The following is a 12,236-nucleotide window of genomic DNA, read 5'->3' as shown; positions in this document are numbered from 1 at the left end:
CAATTCCACATGTCATAACCAATTCTGAAGCAGAGTTACTCAAATAAAAACTACTGTTGACTGTTTTTACACTAGATTTCATTTAACTTTCTTGTCATGAAAAACCATATATAAAAATCAGTAAGATTACAGGATGACATAACTGGAGACTGAGAATTGAATGTCATTTTTAAAAGCATCAAAACACTTCATTTTGGTAGTTATTAATCAAAGCAACACAAAACATCACTGTAACAAAACAACTGCAAGAGCACAACTTTACTAACAAAAAGGCTCACTTCCAAGAAGTTACGACAATAACAGGCTCTTGTTTTCCTCTACTAATCTCTCGCTTAAGCACATAACATACAAAAAACCTGAAGCACGTATTAGATATTGAAATACATACTGTATATTTGAGCCAGTTATTGTTAAGAGAATTCTGATATGCACTGTCATTTGAAAACTGTGATGGATGGGAAACCAGAGGCCTCAAGGAATTAGTAATAGGATATAGAGCATTTCACCTCTAGGTCACCAGTTCAAATTCAGCCCAGGTTGGTGGTGATCGAAAGTTGTTACCATCTGACAGCTGTTCAGTTGCTGATGTAAAATGAGTTGATGGTCTCAGTATATGTTCTAGTGGACAGGTGTCCACTTCACAAAAAAACACCATAATTAGCTCCCTGCCTATCCTGCAAATATACTCAAGAGTGAATGAACATAAAGACTAAATTACTCTCCAGGTCAGGGTTGCAGCTCACTGGCTGGAAAGTACTAAGGAAGCCTATATTGCAAGTGTAGAGGATGTGTCACTTCTGTTGGTATGCGGTTTGTAATACTTCAAATAAAGCACCTTTACAGAACCTGAATTCTCTCTGAATTAAAAAGAACAGTAAGTTGGAAACTGAGGATAAAATGTAGAGTTTGCGGGATCACCATATTGTAGCTGGGTTCCTGACATCTCCTACTTTTATCTTGAAGAATGCTTCAGCCTTAAAGTGCTTCTAGAAGGATTTTATGCATGAAGATCACAAATCTACAAGCACACATACACAAGATCTGCTTCTCAAAAGAAAAATTCCAATCACAGGGCACCAATTCCCCACTTTCTATACTTCTCTACTGCCTGATCCAAAGCACACTGAAGTCAATGGGAGTTTTTCCCAAAGTATACAGAACTTTGAAAAGCTTGTGATTCAAAGCTATTACTGTTAGCAGTTAAAGCGACAGATGTACGTACCTTCATTATAAACAAAATGCATAACAAAAATATTGAGGAAAATAAAGCAGTAAACTGCACCTTTGGAAGAGCCAACTTTACTAAACAGGAACTCTAAATATGTGGTCCAATTAACAGTTGCATTTCTATTGTTGTGCCAGTATAATTACATTGTCATTTGTCCTGAGAAAATATATTTTAAATATCAAATTCAGCCAAACATTAAGGTTATGAACACCCACTCATCATAATTCCACTGTATTCTTTGAGGCTATTATTATTAGAAGCCTAATTCAACATTGTTAGACTCATGTTTTGGAGCTTAGTTCAAGATCATGTAACGCAGGGAAGGAATCTAAAAAGTGAACAAAAATGATCAAATGCACAAAGGAATGGAATAGAATATATAAAAACACTATAACAGTATTATTAAAATAAATAGCTTTTCCTCATCTACAATACTGGATTCAATTGTGGCCACCCTATCTCAAAAAAATGAAAAGCAACTGCAGAATTAGATGACAGAGACAGGCAACAAGACTGCAAAGAGGCCTTGAACTTTGAAAATTTACAGTTCATCTTAGAAAAGAGTCATGATGAAAATATTCAAAATAAACACTAAAATGATAGATGAAGGATTTTCATTCACCAATAATCAGACTTTAAATGGTATTTAGACAAACCAATGAGTTTGGTGCCTAAATATTTTTAAAAATCTAGCCCTAACTTGTATAATATGAGAATTAGAGTTCTTGCAATGGAACTGAGAGCAGCAAAATCAAACCTAATAAGAGGAAATAATTTCCCCTCATAGCGCATTTTTAGATTGTGGAAATTCATTGCCATAGGATGATGTCATTGAGGCAAAGACCTCAGCAGTATTTAAACTAACTAAAAAGAATAAGTATTTTTTAACTAGGGTTATGAACTCTCTGCCAGAATAGCACTAAAGACTATTCTGGACACTTCTGGACTCAAAGGAGGGACTTCCAGGTTTATATACCTTATACTGCATCAGGATGAACAGTAGGAAACTAAGGCATTATTTGAACAACAGTATTCGTGTAAAGCTATTATAAAGCTGACTGCCAGATACAGAGACACCAAAAACATGAATTTTTCAGATGAGGCACACAGAGTTCAAATTTCTCTCTTGGCTCCCACTCCCCCAACCTCCAAAAATCAACACAAAGTTAGGCTTTAAACTATCTGGGACCAAACTGCTGACTGTTGCATTTTAAAAATATAAAGAACTAACCTGATTCTTTAGGCAGGTTTCTCTGATACAGGAATTGGGAAAGGTAGTAAATCTGTATTCTGAGGCCCTAGATTTAGGTATGGGTGAAGTTTACTTGGTGCAAGATCCAGAAAGAAGATTAGGTATGACACAAGTGATATTATGCAAAGTGATACCTATTGCCCCGATACTCCAACTGATTGCTCCCTTACAAAGCAGTTTGATTCCCAAACCCATTCACTTACTAAGCTGTGTTTGGGAGCAAGATCATCTCTTCCACCCTTTACTTAAAGATTACCTTCCAGCCTCAGGGTATCACAGCTCTAGCTGCACTCCCTTGCTGCTTGGTCCTGCTTCCAAAACATTTCTGCGGGGCAGCGGAGCTTATAGGACACATCATCTCAATAATTTTACCAATAGTGCTGCATCTAAGACAACGCAGCCTAAAACATGACTCTCTCATTTTTACAAGTTGTGGAGGATAGGAGGGGGAACAGATGCCTGGAATGAAACACTCATTATGACCTAAACATATTGCCTTCCTTTCAACACGTTAAGGAAGTTCACAAACACTAAGCCTAATTGAATACAAATATTTCCCAAGCATATTAATAATTTAACTAGAGGTTACGGTTTTTAAAATAGCCAAGAAGAACCTGGCACTGCTTTTAGATGCAATGATTATGAGAAAGCTACAATTCCAAGGGACAGCCTCCTTTTAACGAGTCAATTATAACAGGAAATTACAGGTGGCTGGAACACAGCATTTTGGGTGAAAGAGTTTGACACTGTTTAAACAACAGTAGCTAACTCTGGAACGTTCCTAGTGCTTCTCCAGATAATGTTAACTTTAAATAAACTCACTGAATCCTCTTGTAAATTACTCCCATTCGGCTGTCTCATTATTCAATATGCTTTCAAGGAACGTGGTGATGAAAGAAGAAAAATACCTCTTTCTAACATAACCATACTGGCAAGAAGATCAACATTATCAGTATTCAAAGAATGTCTTGGCAGGATAAACCTTCATAAAAAGAAGGAGCACTAACTAATCCAAGTTGTCAAAATAGCTATAGTACTTCAAGGGCTGACCTGCAAAGTGTTTCATTATTTATTACTAATGAAAACAAAACATTTTGAACAGAAACAAAAGCAGCCAAGTACTCCCTATTTCTGAAAGTAATTTATAAAAATACTACAGTAATAAATGCCAGGAAGAGTAAGTAGATATATATATATTTTTTTCCTTACTTTACTACAAAATAAGCTAAAGGCAGGAAGAGCTGTTATTTCTTCATATAAACTAAGAAACCAGTATGACAAGTCAAACTAGACTGCCTAAAGGTCAAGATAAATTCTAAAAAGCTTCTTCAAAAGTAACACAGTACCCACTGTTTAATAAGTGGTAACACAACAGCATGCTCTAGAGCAGTAGTTCTCTACCTTTTTATACTCAAGACACTCTCGCAATAAACTCAAAATACTTCTCAGAAAATACCAGCTCTTAGCTTTCACTCTTTTGATTATGGAAAAATAACAGAGCAATTCATCTGTCGTAAAGAGCATAGAAAGACGACAACAGGTCAGAATATTTTTGACGCTGTGGATTTGAAATCTCCTATTTGAAATCTCTGGGTTTATCTTGTAAATCGTGTAGTTGTTTACCCACGTAATGATCCTAACACTGCATGGCACCCTGTGACACCCTTACAAGGACCTCATGGCACTTGGTTGAGGATCACTGTTTTGGAGTCTGTGGGGATTCCCAACTGGTGCGCTTAAAGACTTAAATCCTTTAGGCAAGTCCTGATTTCCAAATATGTTCAGCACCTGTCATGTGCAGGTAGCTAAATATATTTAAATACCTAATCTTAGACATTCACTTTTACATGTTTTGGACTCTTTGCACACTACACCCACACTGAGGCAAAAGCTAGAGTTCTCACTTTCCTTTCATTTATTACTCAGTGATGGCCTTTGGTTAAAGGCTTTCCTTGGTTTGTACTGTTTTTACCATTCATTTTCTTGGTCCCCTGCAATGCAATACATTAGATCAGGGCTGTCCAACTTGCAACCCGCAGGCCACGTGCCGCCTACGAGGGGTTAAATTCTAGCCCTCAGGCTCTCACCCAGCCACTGCTCCCTTCCCCCCCATCACTTTGGCTGCAACAGGGTTTGGTTGAGTATGTGAACTACTTCACATTTTGGACTCAGTCTCGTGAGCCCCTAATGTCTATGAAATCTATGACTCCTTCATAGCCATTTTGAACACTAACGCACTGCTTCTTCTGGTAAGTCACATTTTGGGGTTTGTGTTTTATTAACATCTGTCAGCAGCTCCCTAACACATGCCCAGAAGAGGTAGTGCATCAGTTAGACAGGGCTTGCCCAACAGCTGTATAGATTGGGTACTATAGCAGTGGGGTTTTGGTGCTTCTATCTAATAACTGACTGAATCAGCTATTAGATAAAAGCACCAAAAAGCCTAGCTGAAACGCCCAATCTATACACATGCTATGGAGCCAGGCTGATCTAACATGCTGCTGCTTCCGGAAAAAGCATGGTTTTCTTTTTTCATGTCTGTCAGCAGTGTGTTGGGTCACAGGTTTGCCTAAAGCAGGTCGGGTCAGTCCATGGGTAAAAAGACTTACTAATGCGAGCTGTGGGTTCAGGTCTGTTTGTACAATATCGGGTTCAGGTTGGAAGCAGGCCTTTAAAATCAGACAAGCGTAGGTCTCTACTTTGAATTGTTACATGTACACATTTACTATGTTATCTTATTCATAAAGACACGTATTCCATGAGAATTACTGGTATCCTAAATTGTTGTCTATTCTTATTCTTGGGTATTTCAAACAAACACATTATAACCTAAAACACTTACAGCACATAATACATGCTTGAGTACCTTTCCAGTGCACAGTCATCTCGTAGAAACAACACAAGGGAGACAAATCTATTCATCTGGATTAATTTAGTTTTATGGTAGTGCTATTCTTTAGCATCCATGAACAGTAGTATAGCTGTAAAAGAGTCTTCAGGTAAAAAAACCTGAAAGCTTTTACACGTAAGAATTCAGAAGAACCTCTAAAAGCTAGAGTAAAATCAGGCAGCAAAAGGAATACAAAGTGAAGAACAAAACCAAACCTGTATTCAGACTATTTCAATACTGTACAAATATGCATTGAGCAACAGCTGATGAGTGACCCCTTGTGTTGAAAAATCTGTAAGCAGCTTTGATTTTCCTTTCCTATTTTCATTTTTATTTCACATAAATTTATAGCTTGGGAGAAGACACAAGATAGACAGCCCCAAAAAAATCAATGCCACTTGTACCCTTAGAGCAAGTACAGAGTACAACGAGCAGCAGTGACAGTTTACTATTCTATATTACACAGAGTGCAAGAGTCCTGCACTGTGGCAACTACCTCTGAGGATAAAAAGATCAATCAGTCTTTAGGAAAGGCCAAGATGATTCAGTTTTGATAGCTTTCCTGAAACAGCTGGTATGTAGTTAGAGATATTTGTTCACAAGGAACTGGACTGAGACCACCATTTGAGAAACATCAAGCAGCTCTTGTATGAGAAGATCATTTGGCTGCTACTGTCTTTGCACAGGTAAAATGGTCCCAAGTCTACAAACTGAGCAAGCTAGGCTTCTAAATCTTCATGTTTTAGATCATGAAATATTTTAAACACACCAACATTGCCACATTCCAATTTAAAAAGACTAGATTTGAAGGACTAGCAGACATATGATCATTATTTGAGTTATGTAGGATGTGATCAAACGAACCAATTTAAATACTAATGGTGAATATTCTTCCTCTATCCCAATTCTTTATCTACAGGATCCTACCGATTTTCTGTTAACTACACTGTATTCTCAACATTTTCTTACTATTTCCGCACCCCCACCTTCAGGATTCTTCTCTCTTCCCCCACCTAAATTTCTATTTTTTCCAAGCTTTGAGATAGAGTTCTGTTCTAAAAACTGATTCTGTAAAAATGGCACCTTCTTACTCAACAAATCTGTCTGTGTGCTTTATGAGTAACTTCTGTAGGCAAAACAAATGTTAATGTAGTTTGCTTCTGTTGTGCAAAGCCAACAAAAATAGACAAGAGTTAGAATTTAATCCTACTTGTCCCTCAGCAAAACAATGATTTAGACATACAAATTTGCAGCTGTTAAGGGGAAGGCCACCCGCTTGGTGAGAGGGCAGCAGGACAGGCCCTACGAGAAGAGACTGAGGGACCTGAACCTGTTCAACCTCAGCAACAGGAGGCTGAGGGGGGACCTGGTGGCTGCCTATAAACTCATCAGGGGAGATCAACAGCAAATAGGTAGAGCCCTTTTTTCCCCAGCACCACCTGGGGTGACAAGGAACAATGGTAATAAGCTGATGGAAGATAGGTTTAGGTTAGTGATCAGAAGGCGATATTTTACAGTTAGGGTGGCCAAAATCTGAAACCAGCTTCCCAGGGAAGTGGTCCTCGCCCCTACCTTGGGCAAATTCAAGAGGAGTTTGGATGATCACCTGTCTGGGGTCCTGTGAACCCAGCATTCATTCCTGCCTGTGGCAGGGGGTCAGGCTAGATGATCTGTTTAGGTCCCTCCTGACCCTAGCTACTATGAAACTATGAAAACCTAACAAAAATCAATATGAGTTCACTGGTGCCCCAGAGAACATAGTATGATGGAGCTTCAGAATGGAGGTAAAGAAGTGTAACTAGTCTGCATAAATACTATTTCTGGTAATAATGCAGTGCACTTAGAGCCCAGTGCAAACTGACACGATTGACAGGTTGAAAAATGTCTTCTTATTTTTCAGATATGTACATCCAGTTTGGAGAAGAGTGAGTGGCAACAAACATAAAACCTGAAATTTTTACAGTCAGTTTTCAAAAGCAGAAATCACATGTTTAAGCATTATAAGCCATGAAACATTTTTATATTTATATACAAAAAACAACTTCCTTCCCAAGCCAATAGACTGGAGAAATTTTCAGCACAAAATTTTTAAAAAAAAACCCAAAACAACTTTCTGATTTTTTTAAAAGTAACTAGCTCTCTTAATTGTGAGATTCCCATAAGCAACAAAAAATACCAAAACCCACAACTTTAAGGATCACAAGCCTTCAGAACAACCAAACTTTTAAAATCTAAATTTGAGCAAGGAGAAAGATAAAAATATTTTCAAGGTATTTTTTCCCTCTAATAAAAATAGAAAATGTTTAATTTGCCTTGTGGCAAACTTCAGCAATGAGGAAGGTTTTGATTGTGGCTACTGTCATACTAGCTGAGGGAAACCAGACAATATAACACCACAATAAATGTGACTGTTTAGGGAACTTAAGCACAGTGACATTTCCTGTATGAATGTTCAGAAAAAAAAGAATAGTATACGGAAGAGATGCATTCAAGGTTACCAGTAAGAACAAATGGCTTGAATTAAAATATAGTAGAGAAAGACTTGGCAGAGTTTGAGGAAAAAGAAAGAGACAAAGAAAAATCAAGTCATAACAACCTGCAACTAAGTCAGAGATGAAGACATATGAAAGAACCATCTGCAATGACATAAAATCCTATCAGATACTTTGATCACTCTAGTAGTAGTTTCACATAGATTACTAATGCACCTAGAAGCCCTAGCCATAGACTACAACTCCTCTCTGCTCTTAACAAATTCTTAAATGTTTGCATGTAAAGGGCATTTTCACACGTGCTCCAGGGGTGACAGGGGGTGCTTTAATTAGAGCAGCTCCGAAAGCTACTCTAAATAAAGCACCCAGAGTGTCTCATGTATCAGCATCCCCACACTTCAAAGAGGGTGGCAAGGGCACTTTAACTATAGTTCGAATGAGCTGTATATAAAGTGCCCCTGCTGTCATTCTGAAGCGTGGGAACGCTGATACACAAGACATGGAGGCTAGCTGGAGTGAGCTAATTAGCACAATCCAGCAGACTATTGAGTCTGCTCCAATGCACAATAATTACAGGGTATCAGAGTAGCCTCTCAGCACATGTACAGGCACTCTTAAATTTCAGCAGTACTTCTGTCATGCCAATGTTATGCTTTTGAATTTGAACCAGTCGAAAGGATGCGGAGACTAGGTCTAACAAGAAGCAAGCTAATGTATAGAACAGCGGTGTTGAACCTTTTCGCCTGGATGGGCAGTGGCATGGTCTGGATGGGCAGTGCCCAGTTCATCCACGGGTGGGATCCAGTCAGTGAGCCCAATCCAGCATGTTGGAGAGATGTGGTGGAGGCCCAGTCCAGGTGTGTGGACCCCAATCTGGCTGTGGAAGGGAAAGAGGTGTGGCCACGACCCATTCCAGTCCTGCAGAGCTGGAGAATTTGGCAGTGGAGGAGAGGTAGCGTTATTAATTGCCACTGCTCCCCTGCCACCAAATTTCCCAACCTGTGAGAAGCCCCACAGACCAGATGCCACGGTCTTCAGGCCTAATTTGGCCTGAGGTTAAGCATCTGATATAGAAGATCAGGAAGTTGCAAGACAAACCATGTAAGTTTTAAAATGATGAATACACTGCATGGCTTTAAGTCTAGTCATCTGACGGCATTCATAAAGTCACAGAACTACTAAAGGAATAATTTATTTGGCCATTAGGTGTCACTCTTTATTTTCCGTGATAGCATAAACATTTTGTAAACATAATATTTACCACTTTCTCTAAATCAACGTTCTGACTTTGAGGGTGATCAAGCAGGCTACTCAGAGAGGTTGCAGAATCTCCATTCTTGGAAACTTTCAAAAGCAGGTTGGACAAAAACTTGGCTAGGTTGGTTTAAGTCAGAGATGATCCTGTCTTGAGCAGGGGCTGGACTAGATGACTTTGCAAAGTCCCTTCTAGCCCTACTTTCCTATGATCTTATAAAACCAGGCTGACTGACTGTTAGCTCACTCCAATCTGATGATTGGATCCACTCGCTTTGATTTTGCTCTGCTTCAGTGGGGCCAACCTGTTCGACAGTATGCCAGAAATTAGCCCTGTAACCTCCCCAAGTGCAACTCTAGCCCCCTTCCATGACTATTTGCTGCTCTACTTCTTGTTCCCTGTCCGATCTCCTGCTCTGCCTTCTGTTTCCTCCTATATCTATTGCCTGCTCCCCTCCTTGATCTGCTACATGCCACACACAGAGGCTGCCCATGCCATTTGTGACATTCATGCCACAGGTTGGCCATCCCTGCTCTACTTTATACCTGATGTAAATCAGGATCAACTCTATAGAAGACCACAAAGTTATAATGATGTCTTTTTAGTCTTACACACGTAAAACATCTCTCTTGAGATGCACAATTGTGAAGTCTATATACAGGTTTAGGCAGGAAAGACTATTTAATTCCTATGTTAACCTAATACAGTTCAGCTGCCTGAATACTAATAACTTGTAAGTACAGATGTCTCCATCTACTTAGGGTCTGTTTCAGTAGAAGCTTTTCCATTAACCTCAAATAGCAATGTATCAGACCTTTATTAAGCAAGATGGAGGCAGGGTCATGCCTTCGTTTTGAAGAGCACCAAGCATATTGATGTCCAACAAATAAGAGAAACTACAGTTACCAACCAGCTTCATATACATCAAATCAGGTTTGATTTGATAAATCAGGAGGTATAGCTGAGATTGCTTTAAAAGCATGACCATAAACATCTAATATTTAAGTCATCATAAGCATACAAATTCAGAATAAGGATGAAGCTCAGACTCCTGCTCCATAATTTTAGCAAATCTTACCAGCACAAAATCATCATAGATTTATGATAGTCAGCACAGGGTATGCAACTTTTACCTTGTTATGTGTTAAGATTATCCGAAGTTCTGGTTTTATAATGCCATATGCCATTAGAAGATCTTGAATTTTTTTTAGTTCATCCTTACATTTTTTAGCTGTTGAATAAAATTGTTTTCTTACTGGAAGATTCTTAAACAGCTTCAGGACAGTTACTGTTGTACCTGTAAACAAGAAGTGAAAGAAATGGGTAAAGTTAATCTTAGAAGTATATGATTACCTGGTTGTGAAGAAAGCCACACTTCTGCTGAAAGACGCTATTCTTCCCAATAGCTGAATGCACATAATTCTTAATGTTAATTAGAATGGTGCATGCCTGAAAGGAAAAAAAATATACTGCTAAATTAACATCAATTCTACAGCTGCTTTGTTAGATCTCACAGCTGTGCAAGCTGGTCTTGTCTTTCATCCAGAGTTTTGCTTAAACTACTTGACATAGAAGTTACACATTTTCTATTTCTTTCAAACTGCAAGGATTTGCAAATTCAATTTTATCTTGTAAATAGGAGGGAGGCAGGCTGATCTCTGTCTGTCTGTTACTAGTAGGCACCACTAATCTAAGCCTAAAAATTAACTGTGCTGAATCTGTTGTAATGCAGGTCCATTAATCTCTGACACTGTATATAATACTGTAATAAATCTCTCCCCAACTTTCTGCCTATAATATAGCTAAGATGAGAAAAGCCCATACACTTTTTCCTGATGCACAAGTCATTACACGGGCATCTAAAAGCCAGGAAGTAAATACTAGTTAATACCCAAATTTGTTTAAGCAGGAAAAAAGAGAAATAAGTGATTAAGCACCACACAGAAGGAAGGAGCAATATTGTATTTAATTCCATAAAAGTTCAAGCTAGTGAAAAGCCTCCTTCAGAAACTGTTGATCTATTTACTGAACACACCAAGTCTGACAAAGTAGGCTGTCTGCAAAAGCTCATGCCTCTCTGAACCACCCTTACCTTAAGCTTCTGCCTGAGAACTGTCACCAATACAGTCATTTGGATTAAAAAAAACATATAAAACATGAATCAGCACTATTTTTATACATACTGTAAGAGAAAGCATTTCCCCATTATTCCTCTATGAAGATTTATGGTTTTTTTGTTTGTTTGTTTGTTTTTGGTTTTTTGTTTTTTGTTTTTTTTAAACACAGCAGGTTACGGCAATAAGCTCTCGTTTGAGGAAGATGACAAAACTAAGGATTTTTATACCCAATTCAGATAGAGTAAAAATTTGCTAAGGTTAGGAAAGTCTAAAAATGTCTATGCCATCTAAAATATTAACTAGCAAACTAGAGGAGGCACTATCATCTTTTACAAGAAAATTCTTAAGATTTAACTGCTCTCCTCTCTCAGTTTAGCTCACTCAATGAGCACCCTGATTAAATTCCAGGCATGCCAAATGCTCCCTGGTATAATTTATGATGTATGTACTATATCAGCTTACAAAGTCAGCCATTTATAGCTGTAATATATAAAGGTGTGGTTTTGATTTCAGTGTGAAGGGTTGTTTTTTTTTTGCATGCTGATAGTAATAAGGATCAACTCCTAAATCAAACTAAAGGATCTTTCAATGCATGGTAAATCTAACTTTCATTACTGTAGTATACAACAGATCTAGACACTCAGCCTGATGTATCCAAGTGGATGAGGAGGAAATAAATCTTTGTTACAACACTTAATTATTATTTATGCTGTGGTGACACCTACAGGACAGAAATACATTGTGCTGGGCCCTGTACAAACATAACAATGTTTCCTGCCCTGAATACCTTGTATATATTATATGCTAACTGACAGGAAGAACTACTGGCCTATTTAATGCAATCAAATATAATTATACAAAATACAGTTTATAAGTACACAGTGTTATCTTATATAAAGAGAAGATTAATAGAGTAGAGACTGGAGAACTTGCATTTCAACAGGACTCATTCCACAATTCTAATAAAGACAAAAGACAGCAGCATCACCCTTATGCAAAGCC

General features: G+C 38.2%; 1 protein-coding gene across 2 annotated transcripts in view; it reads right to left on the bottom strand.

The window, feature by feature from the left end:
• The window catches only part of PMS1 (PMS1 homolog 1, mismatch repair system component), an 80,415-nt gene that overhangs the window by 45,222 nt on the left and 22,957 nt on the right, over positions 1-12,236 (bottom strand). For both annotated transcript variants that reach the window (XM_019523095.1, XM_019523096.1), the window contains one exon: positions 10,251-10,414. In XM_019523095.1, coding sequence (XP_019378640.1) covers positions 10,251-10,414 — 164 coding nt within the window. The remainder of the gene's footprint in view (positions 1-10,250; positions 10,415-12,236) is intronic.

The sequence above is a fragment of the Gavialis gangeticus genome, unplaced genomic scaffold (genome assembly GCF_001723915.1).
Source record: "Gavialis gangeticus isolate Ggan-Ray unplaced genomic scaffold, GavGan_comp1, whole genome shotgun sequence".
Lineage (NCBI taxonomy): Eukaryota > Metazoa > Chordata > Crocodylia > Gavialidae > Gavialis > Gavialis gangeticus.
This window is presented reverse-complemented; position numbering and strand designations above follow the sequence as displayed.